The following is a 16,198-nucleotide window of genomic DNA, read 5'->3' as shown; positions in this document are numbered from 1 at the left end:
ATTTTTCTAACAATAGGAATGATACCAGAAATTATTGCATCAGATATAATTCCGATTCCGTGGTCTAACCATAATGCAGTATACACTACTATAGCCTCAGCCATACCAAAAGCGCATGACCCAACGTGGTACTTACCGGACATAATGCTCAGACACCCACTACATCAGATGGCCATTGAACAAGCTTTAAAGGAATACATATCAATTAATAATACAACAGACATCTCCCCAATAACACTATGGGAAGCTCATAAGCCTGTCTTGCGTGGTACAATACAAAGACAAATGGCACTATTTAAACGGAACCGCAAAAATCTAGCAAAAAAACTAGAACTAGAATTTTAATGCAGCCTACATATCATTTCAAGATAATCCATCTCAGAGTACAAAATCTCATCTGGAAAAATCTAGATTGGAATACGATCTATTTCTCACTGAGTCAGTTGATAAATCCCTCAAACGCTCCAAACACAATTTCTACATGAATACAAACAAACCAGGTATATATTTGGCTCGGGCATTAAATTCAACTAACAAATCTTTCAAACCAATACGTTTGAAATTATCAAAAAATGTTTACACTTGTAATCCAGTTAAAATAGTCCATAAATTTCACACACATCTCGCAACTTTATACAAGACAAACAATGAATTTAATCCTACAGAGGCTGAATCCTTCTTCTCAAAAATAACCTTACCTGAGTTATCTCAAAATCAAAAAAGCAGTTTGGATGAGCCTATAACTATAGATGAAGTTGCTAACGCCATAAAAGACCTAAAACTTAACAAAAGACCAGGCCCAGATGGCTACTCGGCTTTATACTATAAAACATTCTCAGAAATACTCTCTCCTATTCTCACTGAAACTTTTAACAAACTTCTAGATGGACATTCTTTTCGGCAAGAAACACTAATGGCAATTGTTTGTATGATCCCAAAACCCCTTTCTGATGATACTTCCTGTGTGAATTATCGGCCTATCTCTCTGTTAAACCTCGATATTAAATTATTAGCAAAAATAATAGCAAAACGCCTCAATAGCATTATAGGAAAATTAATACATAGAGATCAAGTAGGCTTCATGCCAAATAGACAGGCAGGCGATAATATACGCAGGGCAGTGTTATTGGCACATATTGCTAAAAAACGGAAAATCCCTTTATGTTTTCTATCTCTCGATATTAAGAGGGCATTTGACACAGTATCCTGGCAATATATGCAATATTCATTACAAAAATGGGGTTTTGGACCCCACTTTTTAACATGGATCAAAGCATTATATAATAAACCCAAAGCCTATATAAAATATGCTGGATACAAATCTGAAGCCTTTAATATCGAAAGAGGTACCCGACAGGGTTGCCCATTATCTCCCTTATTATTTGCCCTTATACTCGAACCCATGGCCCAATACATCAGAACAAACCAAACTATAACTGGCATTGAAGTAGGAGGTATTACACACAAATTATGTATATTTGCAGACAATATATTACTTTTTCTATCATCACCACAGGTCTCTGGTCCTAACTTAATACCAGCTCTTGATGGGTTTGCAGCCCTATCCGGCCTTATGATTAATCCTAAGAAATGCCTAGTGCTTAATATTTCACTCACAAACATGGAATTGATCCCGGCTAGGGCTGCACTCCCATTCACATGGGCAGAAAAATCAATCCCATATCTTGGAATTCATTTAACAGCATCTCATTCTGACTTATTCTCAACCAATTATCCTCCTGTATTAAGTCAGATCACAAATCTAATAAAACAATGGTCGCAACTTCCTTTATCCTGGATAGGGAAGATTAATGCAATCAAAATGACTATTCTACCCAAATTGCTTTATCTATTCAGAGTCCTCCCTATTCCAATTCCTTCCTATTTTTTGAGAATAGTACAAAAAAGAGCAACTTCGTTTATATGGGGCTCTAAACCACGTATACCTATACACACACTACATCTTCCCAAAAATAAAGGAGGCCTGGGATACCCTAATTTTACTAACTACTACAGAGCAGCACATTTGGCCAGTCTGTCCAAATACCATGCAAAACAGGAAATCCCATTATGGGTATTTATAGAGGCTTCAGAAAATGACCCTCTATTAATATCAAATTTATTATGGCTTGATCCTAAAGACCGCTTTAAAATTCATAATCCCATAACTAAACACTTCTTATCTCTCTGGGATAAACTAAAAACCAAATATCAGTTACAATCTCCACACAATCCTTTCCTTTCTTTTATCAGAAATCCGGCCTTTTATCCGGCATGGATCTACCCAAATTCTTTTAAAGCTTGGACAACATCAGGCATTCAGACACTAAATGACTTCATAGCATCTAAATCATTCCTTTCATTCCCATCGCTTAGAGAAAAATATGATCTACCAAACTCTGAGATATTTAGATATCTCCAAATCAAAAATTTCTATACACCATTCCTAAAGGGGGATACACCATTATCCCAATTATCCATTTTTGAATCAATCTGTACAAAAGATCCATTTGCTTAAGGTACAATTTCATCACTTTATAATCAATTATACGGAGTAGCAAATCTTAATAGACCCTCTTACGTTCAGAGGTGGGAGGAGGACCTGGGACGAACTTTAGAAGACACGGACTGGTCTAACATATGGCTCACATCTAAATCATCTTCACCCAACATCTTAGCACTGGAGACAAATTATAAAGTCCTAACTCGCTGGTACCTTGTACCCGCTAGAGTGGCAAAATATTCACCTAATACCTCAGCTCTTTGTTTTCGAGGATGCCCAGAAATAGGCACATATTTACACATATGGTGGACGTGCCCAGTAATCCAAACCTTCTGGAAGGAAGTCTTCGTGATTGCATCTAAAATATTTAAAAAAATAATACAACCAGATCCATATTTAACTTTACTTAATCTAAAACCGGAATGGTTAACACTCTCTCAATTCAAACTTATGATCCAACTAATAACGGCTGCAAAACAAACAGTGGCCAAGGCATGGAAATCTCCTACATTGGTACTAGCAGAAACAATTCACAGAATGAATAATACAATGTCCCATGCTAAGATGGTAGCCATCGATCAAAATCAAATTCCAAAATTTGAAAAACTTTGGCATCCTTGGCTAAAACAACAGTTCCTGTCAAACTTCAATGACTCTGTCCTGTTGCCATGGTAACAGATTAAATGACTTACAGAGACACCCATTCTAAGGCTTCAAAGAGAACTAAAAAGAATAATAAACTGACGAGCGGGACAACCTTGTGGACCATACCTCTACCTTTCAACCCTTTTTCTTCTTTCTCTTTCCTTTTCTCCACCTTACGATTAAAGCTCATTATCAGAATTTATTTGACCTATATACACTCTACTTGCAAACAATATGTATAGTAGGTATAAATCATTTAAATACCTACAAAAGTAATTAAGGAAATGATATATATCTTTAATTTAGGTTTACGTGAACCCAATGTTTAATATTTGAAATTTCATGATATTTACCTATATAAACCCTACTGTAAAACAATGAGCTTACTTTATAGATCCTTGTAAACTTACTTTATGTATCTTTATAACATTGTATACTCAATAAACTTCTTTTGACAAGGAAAGGTTTAGCACTGGGACACAACTTTTGAAAGATAAAAAGTGCATTTTATATACAACTATATAGATCAGACCAAAATGAGGGACAAATGATGAGGAAATAAGGACTTTGTTTTAAATCAGGGACAGTCCCTCGAAATCAGGAACAGTTGGGAGCTACTGTATGACCAAGACTATTCCTATGGCAGACACGTATCACGGCTCTTTGCAGTAGCCATACATCAGTGGTCAGGGCAACGATTGGCGGTAAACATAGAGCTGTTGAATTTGAATATGCAGTATAGATGAAACTTGCATATCTGTAACAACACTTTTTTTAGGAAATTAAGTCCTTCAGGCTGGCTCCTTTTGCAGGTATAAACAATGCAGTGGCAGCCCGTGCATTGTGGGCGCACGAGCGCCCCCCCATCCCTGCTGCTGCCTCCCTATCCATGCGCCCGGCCCCTTTCAGGACGCCGGATGCATGGACTCCTATGGTGGGGGTAGGAGGGGGTGTATTTTTTTGAAGCACCTGATTAGAGCCAGAGGCTTTAATAAGCTTCAAAAAAGGGTGTGCTCGGGGCATAGATAGTGCGCCCTGATCCCACCCAATTGTGTGACAATAGCGAATGAATATTCGCTATTTTCACACCGCATTGCCTCCCCGCCAATCTGGAGGCAGGTCAGTGAGACCTGTTTCTTGATTGGCCAATGCGCCAGGCGTCCCTATTGGATGCTCATCGCTTTGGCGGTAGTGAGACAGAGCGGAGGAAGCTGACTGGAGAGGAGACGCCAGAGAAGAGAACACCCGGTAAGTGCTGGTCCTCCTTCATGAGGTGTCCCGCGATCTATCCGCGCGGGGGGGTGTGAGTGGGGTGTCCCGCGATCTATCCGTGCGGGGGGGTGTGAGCGGAGTGTCCCGGGAGGGACATTGGCAGCATTTTATGGGCACACTGGCAGCATATGATAGGCAGACTGGCAGCATTTGATGGGCACACTGGCAGCATTTGGTGGGGACACTGGCAGCATTTGATGGCACAGTGGCAGCGTGTAATGGGCACATTGGCAGCGTTTAATGGCACAGTGGCAGCGTTTGGGCACAGTGGCAGCATTTGAGGGCACAGTGGCAGCGTTTGATGGGCACAGTGACAGCGTTTGATGGGCACAGTGGCAGCATCTGAGGGCACAGTGGCAGCATCTGAGGGCACAGTGGCAGCGTTTGATGGGCACAGTGGCAGTGTTTGATGGCACAGTGGCAGCATTTGATGGGCACAGTGGCAGCGTTTGATGTCTCCAGTGGCAGCGTTTGATGGGCACAGTGGCAGCATTTGATGGCACAGTGGCAGCGTTTGATGGGCACAGTGGCAGCGTTTGATGGGCACAGTGGCAGCGTTTGATGGCACAGTGGCAGCGTTTGATGGGCACAGTGGCAGCGTTTGATGGGCACAGTGGCAGTGTTTGATGGCACAGTGGCAGCATTTGATGTCTCCAGTGGCATCGTTTGATGGGCACAGTGGCATCGTTTGATGGGCACAGTGGCAGCATTTGAGGGCACAGTGGCAGCGTTTGATGGCACAGTGGCTGCAATTGATGATTTTTTTTCAAAATTTTTTTGCGCCCCCCCCCAAAAAAATTTTGAGCACCAGCCGCCACTGAAACAATGTAAAACTTTGCAAATAAGTGCCTATATTGTCTAAAATGCAGTAATACGGGGGTCTCACCCTCCTCTGCACATGCTCAGTTGTTCTCTATTTTTTGGTACTGCCAAAAATCAGAGAGACTAGAGACCAATCAGTATCAGGTTAATAGTGTTATTATTTATGGATTAGTGGGAAGATGTGATGTCAAAAGTCTCACTATGTTTAAATGCTTGGGGAGGGGTAAGGATCACTTTAAACCTGACACATGTAATCTATACAGCTTCTGTTAGGTACAATCAGCACATTAGATTTAATCAGTGATATAAACAGTGACTATAATAAGGTCAGATATGTTTTGATTGTATTGTATTTGTCATCTGGTATCACTGTGTATTATACTGTATGAAGATTCTTTATTTGATTCAAGTGCTCCACCTGCTGTTCAGTAAAACAGTTTCCGTTCTTTTATTTGCATGGCATCGGCAAGTTCAAAATACAAAGCAAGCATGCAAACCACATACCTGGCTAACAACAGGGGAAGGAGAATGTTTGATCCTAATAACGCACATTATTCTTAACACTGGTATATAATCCACCTTTTGATATTATACTTTAGACCAGCAGTGTTCAGTTTGAGATTTTATGTGTTGAGGGACATTGGGTTAAGCAGTTCAATCTGGAATATAATTCTTTTTAAGACATGAACATTTAGTGATCAGATGAATTGCAATTAATTGCAAAGTCCCTTTTTGCCATGAAAATGAACTTAATCCCCAAAAAACATTTCCACTGCATTTCAGCCCTGCCAAAAAAACACCAGCTGACATCATGTCACAGGTGTCAGTGTTGACAAGGACAAGGCTGGAAATCACTCTGTAATGCTGATTGAGTTATGCCGCATACACACGACTGGTTTAGCCGTCGGAATAAACTCCGAAGGTTTCCCAGACGGAACTCCGACGGAATTCCATTCAAGCGGTCTTGCCTACACGCGATCAATCTAAAGTCCGACCGACCAGAACGCGGTGACGTACAGCACGTACGACGGGACTGGAAAAAGGAAGTTCAATAGCCAATAGCTTCCGTCTCGTACTTGCTTCAGAGCATGCCTCGTTTTTGGTCTGTCGGAACAGCATACAGACGAGCGGTTTTACCGATAGGAATTGGTTCCGTCGGAAATATTTAGAGCATGTTCTATTTCTAGGTCCATCAGAATTTTCGAAAGAAGAAGTCCGATGAGGCCTACACACGATCGGAATAGACGATGAAAAGCTTCCGTCTGACTTTTTCTGTCGGACATTCCGCTTGTGTGTACAGGGCATTAGAATAGCAGATTAGAAGCTTTAAAAAGAGGATGGTGCTTGAAATCATTGTTCCTCCTCTGTTAACCATGGTTACCTGCAAGGAAACACGTGCAGTCATCATTGCTTTGCACAAAAAGGGATTCACAGGCAAGGATATCGCTGCAGATTGCACCTAAATCAACCATTTATCTGATCATCAAGAACTTCAAGGAGAGAGGTTCAATTGTTGCGAAGAAGGCTTCAGGGCATCCAAGAAAGTCCAGCAAGTGCCAGGACCGTCTCCTACAGCTGATTCAGCTGGGGGATCGGGGCACCAACAGTGCACAGCTTGTTCAGTAATGGCAGCAGGCAGGAGTACATTTGCACATACAGTGAGGCGAAGACTTTTGGAGGAAGATCTGGTGTCAAGAAGGGCAGCAAAGAAGCCACTTATCTCCAGAAAAAACATCAGGGACAGATTGATATTTTGCAAAAGGTACAGGGATTGGACTGATGAGTGCTTCTCAGCCAAGGGAGTGGGCTCACTTCCAATACTTGCTATGTAAAAATCAATATACAAGTGATCTGTGAAAGTGTTATCTATGACTTGTAAATAGCTAAAATATAGAAATGTATATATGTTAGGTTCATGTTATCAGGAAATACAAATAGCGCCTTACTGGCACTTAACAAATGACGAGCACCTCTCAAAGGTGACCATCATGCCACTTCTTTGGCCCAACTAGATGCGGTTGGTACCCACACGCTTATGCATGCTCCTGAGCGTCTTAACTATTCCCTTCCTGTATGGCTCTCTACCTCTCCTCTTTTCACCTACTTCACCTCCAAAATGCTCCAGCATGGTTAATTACCATTAGAAATTTAATATAAAAACTTGCACAAACATGTTTATGAGACAAATCTTTCATTCAATTCTCGATTGACAATGACTTACTTCAATCCAATGAACGGCAATTGATGATTGGCCAAAAGCGGACAGGTAACCATTTACCAATAGGACATATCCCTTCTAGCTATTACAATTTCATTGGCGGCAACCACCAGCAAGTTCACGATAAGAAGGGCGCGTGGGAGCCCATCCAATGAACGTCCAAGATGAAGCTACGACATTAGTCACGGCGAAAAGCGTTGACGTCACAACGCAGCCCAGTCCGTGGATGCCACAAGCACGGAGAGGTGTGTGTACTGCGAGAGGCGAGGGCGGTGAGCCCTTGAATGAAGTGCGCGACGTGACTAACCTTCCTTGGGGATAAGACTCAACCCAAGCACGCGATTGTTGCTACAGCAAGGAGACGTTCACAAGATTTTCTGCCTTACCTAACAAGCTGCCGTACATCACAGGAGTGACAAGAAAGTGACTGCACAAAGACCCTGTGGATCGTCAAACTGGAAGCAACTTGCATATGGATTGGTAATGTACAGATAAACAGGCTATACACCTGTTCAATACGTCCAACTCCTGCTAGCAACACCTTACACTATGACACGTGCTGTGTTCTTAAGCTACAAAGCTCAGTCACCAATGAACATCTAAATATTGCTATCAAGTGCTTATGGTCACCAGGGATTCTGCATGAACTGACTAAAGGACTGACTCTGCAGTCAGAAATACAATACACTACAGCAGTCTATATACAGTAATCCTCTGATATGGTGTTTTTCTAACCTATACACAGAACGATTTACTGGACTGATCGATCGCAATGATACAGTATTTTTAGGCTATATCCATTAACATCAGCCGCAATTTACGTGCCCACCCTCTCTTTCCTCTCCTCACCCCTCCATTGCCTCAGCCCCCAGTGGACTTTTGTATTAATTTTATACAAGACTCAATGAGTCACAATAAAATGTTTCTGTATGGCCAGACATGAGCCTTGAGGCCACCGAGGGCAGCGGCAATAAGCACGGACTCGGTTAGCTACACCTAATTGTTTTATGTTTGTCCTGTATGTTTGTCAGTATCCGTGGAAATTTGGCCAAGTATTTAACGTAATTTATCATTGCACCCTACAATACAGTAATGAAATTACTGTTAATTTTATTGTCAATATATGAATAGAGTTGTTTTATATTATATCAATCTGAGATTATTCTGCTGCTGGAAGTAACCGCTTTCTACGGGGCCCGCTCTCTATGGGCCCACCCTCCCCCACCCCCTTTTCCCTTGTCATATCACTTCCAATTTTGCCTAAGAACACAGCCATGAATAAAGAATGGTACAAAAACAACTTCCGAGAGCAACTTCTCCCAATCATCCAAGAACAGTTTGGTGAGGAACAATGCCTTTTCCAGCATGACGGAGCACTTTGCCATAAGGCAAAATTGATAACCAAGTGGCTTGGAGAACAAAGCATTGAAATTTTAGCTCCATGGCCAGGAAACTCCCCAGACCTTAATTCCATTGAGAACTTGTGGTTAATCCTCAAAAGGACAAAAAAACCTCACAAATTCTGATAAACTCCAAGCAATGATTATGCAAGAATGGGCTGTCATCAGTCACGCAGTGGTGCACAACTTGATTGGGCGAATTGCAGATGTCTTGAAAAGGAAGGGTCAACTCTGCAAATATTGACTCTTTGCATACACTTAATGTACTTGTCAATAAAAGTCTTTGACACTTATGAAATGCTTGTAATTATACTTCAGTATACCATAGTAACATCTGACAAAAAGATCTAAAAACACTGAAGAAGCAAGGCTATGTAAAAATTAATATTGTTTCATTCTCAAAACTTTTGGCCAGGGCTGTAGGTTTCCTTTGTTGACCTCCCCTTCTAAGAAAGCTAACTACCTTTCTGCTATGCTTATACTTTGCCTTAATACTTTCTGATCTGGAACAGAAAGGAATTCCGAGCTTTCTCCAATCTTTCATTTTTTTCAAATGCGTCCCAGCAAGTTAGAAATACTTAAACCAAGTGTAGACACACAACTAGAATTTACAAAGACAGGCCATATACAGCCATGTGAATGAGCTCTTAATGCAGGATGGGATAGGACACTAGTTTCATAGTGACATAGCACAACAGAAGCTCTTTCCTTACAGAAAGACCCTCTATAACTGAAGCTCTCTACAGATCCAAGTTTACTCCTAAAACTCATTCAAGCTGTTGTATGTGTGTGGGTATAATCTGTGCTTCAGCTATTGATCTCTGTAAACAAGCTAATTTGTTTAAGTTAATCAGCTAAAATTAGCCTGATAAACACATGAAACTAAACTTAATGATAAATATGGAATATTCATATACAATATTTCATATTGATAATAAATGTCAATAGAACAACAAATATACAGATTGTATTTGCCACCCAGGTATGAACAAAATATCTTACCTCTGTTAGCATTGACTTCCAGTTTAAATTTTTCATCCCAGAACTGACCCAGGGGCTTTCCATTGTACATCATCTCTTGTGCGCTGACGCTTATCGAGAATGTCTTGGCCTCATAGCTTCTGTTATGGATGCGGTAGATAAGTAAGACCGTCTGTCCAATCAGGGGGGACTCAACTAGCTTCAGGGACGCATCAAAGTCTAATGCTACAATAGGATCTCTCTCCCTGAATGGCTTTTTAGACTTTATTTTAGCTACAGCCTTTTCAAATATGGTCCTCTCCTGGGGTGAGCCTACAAAACAAAATTATAGGACAGTTTGATTTAAAAGCCAGAAATTAAGTATTTCATATATTTAATCTAATCAAAGATTGCATAATACATTACATTGCCCACTTAGCATGCATTGGATGGCTTTATGGCTAAAACTACCCATCATGATGAGATGTGATCACCTAATCCAGCTGTAGAGGACCCAGCCTAAGACAAAACATTGAATTTGTTTTGGATAGAGTTGGAAGGATTGGAAAATCTCCTATTTCCTGTCTATTTGACAGGTGTCAGAATAGAAAGTGAAAGGGAATCCCCCTGCTGTGATCACAGGTATCAATAGAATGTGTTTTTTTATTGAAGCGAGAAGGATTTGAAATTTTTTTTTTTTTTTTTATTACAAACAATTAAAATAAATTAGCATAGCACTGATAAAAACATAAGATCAATGCTCATTTGAAATGGTGCAGGCCATACATATATACTCCAACAATAATTCTAATATTTGCTATTGTGTCAAGATGTTGATGCGTTTCACAAACATTGCTTCCTCAGGACCTCAATAGTTTGACCACAAGGAAAAAGGCATGTGCCAATCGGACTAGGCAAAAGCCGACTAGGCAAAAGTCAGTGGATGGTGTTGGAGTATATATGTATGTCCTGCACCATTTCAAATGAGCATTGATCTTATGTTTTTATCAGTACCATGCTATCATATTTTAATTGTTTGTAATAAAAACATTTTAAACAAAATTTGTGCTACGGTCCTTCTCCGGTACCAGTAAAGTCTGCTAGTTTTGATTTCTCTCTTAAGTGTTAATTATGAATGAGGTACCAATATAGACCCCAATCTAATTGTATAAGGGTGCATCAAGTGTCTGATTACTCTGCCTTTGGGACCTCCATAACCAGCCACCATTGCTCCCTCTCCCACTGAGCACTCCTCCTTCCCATCTCTTAGCACACTTCACCACCCAAAGGATTGACTTGAAGGTTTAAACTTTGTTCCTCAGATCATGTTCCTTATTTACTCAGACTCTACTCCATAAGAATCAGATCAGATGTTTTCCCACAACCAGTAGCTCATTTATCATCCATTCCAGTACTTTATCATCCATCTTAGCAGTACAAGTGTTAACTCGATCTAACATCCAACATACAGTCCATTAATCATCTCCCCTTCTTTCAATGTTGTGGTGCTAATACCTTCCTTAGGCACAGTTGTGTGTCCACAAGGTAAAATATGGGTCCTCTAACCCAAACCAGGGTGGGGAAAATCCACCAAAAATACAACTGATCATACTCACATTTTGGGACTGATCACTTTCCACTGACTGACCACAAGGTCCAGCCTTCTCCTGCATTTATCATCTCCCAGAAAGGTAAGAAATGACACATGCAGTGGGAGGCACACCACAGCACACACTGTTAACCCCTCAGACATAAAACATGAATCCTTCAAGTGCAAAAAACAGTTAACATTTAAGCACCTGCCTGCACCATATTAAACGGCAAGAAGAGGCTGGTTTAGAACATTATGCTTGTAGGTGGGTAGGGAGGAAGATCAACTGCCTGTTTTTAATGACCCCTGATGATCCATGTGGGAGGAGCCTTAATCAGCTGATTAAAATAAATTGTATTATATGTGGTATGAGAATAGTGTAATCATTGCTTGAAACCTACAGTAGTTAATTTACTGCCCATCTGTCCCAAACAAAGCTCAGCTTAATTGTTGAATATTAGACTATGCCCAGTATGAACAGCCTATGTTACCTACTGTATATATATATATATATATATATATATATATATATATATAAACACAGTATGGTAATATGGTAATACTTACCCTCTGGGTATTTGTATTGGTCTGTGATGTCTTCTCTGGTATTGCTGCCAATGCTCTTTGTGCTGATGAACTTGCCAATGGAATATGTGTCTGTCTGCCCCTTCTCTGCTCCTCCTTCTTGGAGAACCCAATGGACAATGTCTCCATTCACTTCCGCAAACACAAAGGGAATATCATAATCCACATCCATATCTCCTTCTTTAATTGCTTTCACAGGTGCTGGACCACAGCAATATGTGCCTATAACAAGACAGGGCAAGGTAATTACAGAGTAACTCCAGGTGAAAATTAACAATGAGATGCCAGCATTATTTATGGATTTCAGCAATGTAAAGACTGAAAAGTTTATTTAGTGTATCCTATTAATAATGTCAGATCCTCTGGACCTTGACTTTTCTCACTGCAGCCGCAAAAAGGGGATGCATGGTTCAAAAAGGAAAAAATGAAGGGTGTTGTTAAGATTCCCCCATATTATGTGAGTGAGGAGATTCTCTATCAGAGGAGGAGTCCTGTCATTTAACTGGAAAATGCTATGTGGTTGACATAATGCTAAGGTTATTTTTGAAAGGCCAGCTGGTCAGTGATCAAGAGAATATAGAGAAGCAGCAAAGTGAAATTTTGCAGAGATCTGGATGGAGTTGTGTGTTTTAGCCTGTGGACTATGAGAGCACATGAGTGTTCAACTGTCAATATGCAGTGTTTGAGGGCACTAATGATCTTTTTATCAATCTGTAAGGGAGGCATTCTGACCACTAATGTAAGAAGCTTTCTTCCCACTGTCCACTAAGCTAAGGTACCGTGACCTGTAGATATTGTAATTATTGGCACAGGTTCCCTGAGACATAAAAGTTGTTTCAAGTAATTAAAAGATTGAGACAGACTGCTAAAAGTAATATGTAGGATTTGTCAGTTCAGAACTTCAGAGTATTATGCAGGGCTGCCTGAGTTCATAATTTCTTGCATAAAAGAAGGATCTATGCTTGTACCAATACTGGGCCTGTGTCAAAAAGCTTTTGTTCATATCAAGGGGGGGAATGCAAAGCCTGCTTAAAGTAGGTCAGAAGGAGGTCAGCTGCAGGTCAAGTGTACCTGAAGGATCTCAGAGGCATCTTGAATAGATGGCAAACTAATGCTATTGACAAAAGCTCAAAGCCCATTGACACAGGGCCTAAGTCTAATAAATAAGTGCATAAATACTGTATTAGTCAACCTGCATTCAAATGTTACCAAAGCACATTTTTTAAACAAAATAATATATGTGATATACTCACCTACTCTGTTCAACGGTATTGCACAGAGTGGCTCCGAACCTCCTCTTCTGGAGACTCCGCTGGTGATCTTGGCTCCTCCACTTCTCTGTGTATCCCCATAGCAAGCCGCTTGCTATGGGGGCACAACGGGTGCTTGCTGTCTCTATGGAGCTGGGCTTGGCATTTGATTGACAGCAGCAGGAGCCAATGGCTCCTCCTGTTGTCCAAGTCCCTGTGTGAAGAGGAAGAGAGGAGAGAAGAGATCCAGCCATGCATAGCTACATAAAGTATTTAGGGAGGTGGGTGAGCACAGCAAGATGTAAAATGTTTTTTAATTCAAAGCAGAAATTGCATTAAAGTAAAATAACTTTTTGGCTTTAGAACCTCTTTAAAGAGATCTACTGATAGGGCAAGGCCTGTGGTTTTTTTCTAGGAATTAAAGTAGTATCATTAGTTCAGTTGGCCGGGGCTGAGGTCTAGTTTACGACTGCCTATTACAAATTGCCCTCTATATTCACTGTTCACTCAACTGGGAGGGAATACTGGAGCCACAATATAGGAAGGCAGCAATGATTGTGTTCCTAGCTCTCTAGCATACTGATTACTAAGTGACTGTAATAAAAAAAGTCCAATACATATCAGAGAATGAAGACTTTTGCATGCTCATGTGTGAACTGATGCCGTTTTGTGTCCTGACTCTGCCTGATGGTCCTGTACCTCGCTGCCCAGCTGTTGATGACCATTTGGCTTGTGGCCCGGCTTCGGTCCAATCTGCTGATCAAGTGTAACCACGTTCTTACCTCTGGTACCTGTTTTGTGATTCACCTTCATCTGTATCCTGCAACCAGTAGCTGTCGTTGCCTGCTACATTGGCCTTCATGCTACTCTGTGTCCTCACACCTCCTGTCACCACTACCACGAGTGTTGGACAAGGGGTGCAAGAGAAGCCCCCTCTACAACTCGATCTCCACCAGGCACGTGACAGTGATTCTAAATGGCACAACTAAACAGTGAATGAAAAATGAAACCCCATGCTTGAAACCCCATGATTGCAATTTCTCCCCACCCAAATGATTTTGGTTGGAGGAAACCTTTAAAGAATAATTCCAGGTATTGCTATGTTAGCTTGGATCAATGTATATACCATACCTGACCGATGCCACTGGAAGCTGGAGATCATAGAACTAAAGTCAACACACCACCTCTCCACCTTGTCTGATCAGAGAATGCTTTGCATTCATTCAAAAGATGCAAAGCATTATCTAAATGGCACCCATGCTGAGAAGCTGACCTCTTTTGTTCACAATGCAGGAGAGCAGCCGCTTGGCATGGGACCCTGAGGCAAGTTTAGATCACTGGAGTAGTAGTGTCTAATTCAGTGATTTCCAGCTGCTAGGGGCATTGGTCAGGTATAGTATATACATAGTGACATTGGTCCAAGCTGGACCAATGTAATTATGGAATGCCTGGAAATATTCTTTAAGTGCAGTTGTTAGATCACAACATATATATGACATAGGCACATACCTCCACTGATCTCCTGAGGGGTGGCATCAAGAACCTGCCAGCCATCATATCCTGAGCGAAGATCCTTCCTAGCCATCCAGCATTCATTCCATACATGAAAATTCCTGCAAAATTAAAAGATCAGTCTACCAGAAAGAATAATTGGGTGTTAGGTATGTGTTAGTAAAGAGTTGGTGAAGATAGAAATTTGGAGTAAAAATACTTTTAAAGACAGCTCTCTGTTAAACGAGGTAGCCTCAAGGGTCCCTGGAGCAGTCTATCGCAGGGGTAGGCAACCTCGGCCATCCAGCTGTGGTGAAACTACAAATCCCATCATGCCTCTGCCTCTAGGAGTCATGACTGTAAATGTCAGGGTCTTTCAATATCTCATGGGACTTGTAGTTTCACCACAGCTGGAGGGCCGAGGTTGCCTACCCCTGGTCTATGGACATTGGAAAGATTGTGGCACCACAAAGCTTGATTCAGTCCATCACATTTTTGTTTGTGTGTTGCAATCAAAAAGCCATTATGGACACTGGTGAGGCTGCATTTATGGGCATTGGTGAGGCTGCATTAATGGGCACTGGTGAGACTGCATTTATGGGCACTGGTGAGATTACATTTACGGGCACTGGTGAGGCTGCATTTATGGGCACTGGTGAAGCTGCATTTATGGACAATGATGAGGCTGCATTGAAAATCTTTTCAGGTGTGCCACAAAACTTTTTCATCTTTTTGGTGGGCTGCAAGACAAAAAAGCTTGAGAAACACTGCTATAAAGGATGGACACTGGGCAGCAATAGTAGCAGTGAATTGGAAGCTGTTGCAGGGAAAGGGTAGAGACAGCTGACTGCGGCTTCCACATATATTTGCAAATGTGTGCAACAAAACCTTCTGTTTTTAACATGAACTGTAAGACAGGGTCAATTAGGTATGTTTGCAGGCTAACTGGTAAGTGTGCTAGGAAATTTTTGTTTGTTTTGTGATATGCATTGCCATTTCATGTACACCTTACTGAAAAGGCTAGTTATAAATTGGGGTGGTTGCCATTTTTTTGTATAGCTTGCTCATTGATTTGGTGTGGGGACACATTGGATGCCTCCAGCTGCCATTGTGCTCTTGATGGGCATGCATTGTGGCCCTGTGCCTTTAAGGATAAGTGGGCTCCCTCCAAGCAAACCCTTAATTTATCCACTGCTATATATGCTCCAACTTGGAGACTCAAAAATATAGAGTTAGGACTGCAGTATACAGAGGAGCCTTGAACTAGGGACCGCGGCTTCCACATATATTTGTAAACCCTCCGTTTTTAACGTGAACTGTTAAACAGGGTCAATTTGGTTTGTTTGCTGGGTACTTGGTAAGTGTGCTGAAAAATTTGTGTTTGTTTGTGATAGGGAGAGCTGATAAACTGTATACTAAAAGATCAGAGTTAGTCAGGAAACTATACTTTAATTCCAATTG

At 41.1% G+C, this 16,198-nt stretch overlaps 1 protein-coding gene across 1 annotated transcript in view; it reads right to left on the bottom strand.

Moving 5' to 3' along the window:
• The window catches only part of LOC141113456 (protein-glutamine gamma-glutamyltransferase 5-like), a 108,836-nt gene that overhangs the window by 25,187 nt on the left and 67,451 nt on the right, over positions 1-16,198 (bottom strand). The window contains exons 8-10 of the mRNA XM_073606556.1: positions 14,756-14,859; positions 11,979-12,218; positions 9,863-10,153 (exon numbers count right to left, since the gene is read on the bottom strand). Of these exons, the coding sequence (XP_073462657.1) occupies positions 9,863-10,153; positions 11,979-12,218; positions 14,756-14,859 (635 nt within the window). The remainder of the gene's footprint in view (positions 1-9,862; positions 10,154-11,978; positions 12,219-14,755; positions 14,860-16,198) is intronic.

This window comes from Aquarana catesbeiana, linkage group LG12 (assembly GCF_042186555.1).
Source record: "Aquarana catesbeiana isolate 2022-GZ linkage group LG12, ASM4218655v1, whole genome shotgun sequence".
Taxonomy (NCBI): domain Eukaryota; kingdom Metazoa; phylum Chordata; class Amphibia; order Anura; family Ranidae; genus Aquarana; species Aquarana catesbeiana.
Note: the sequence above shows the minus strand (reverse complement) of the source record. Positions and strands in the feature narration are given on the sequence as shown.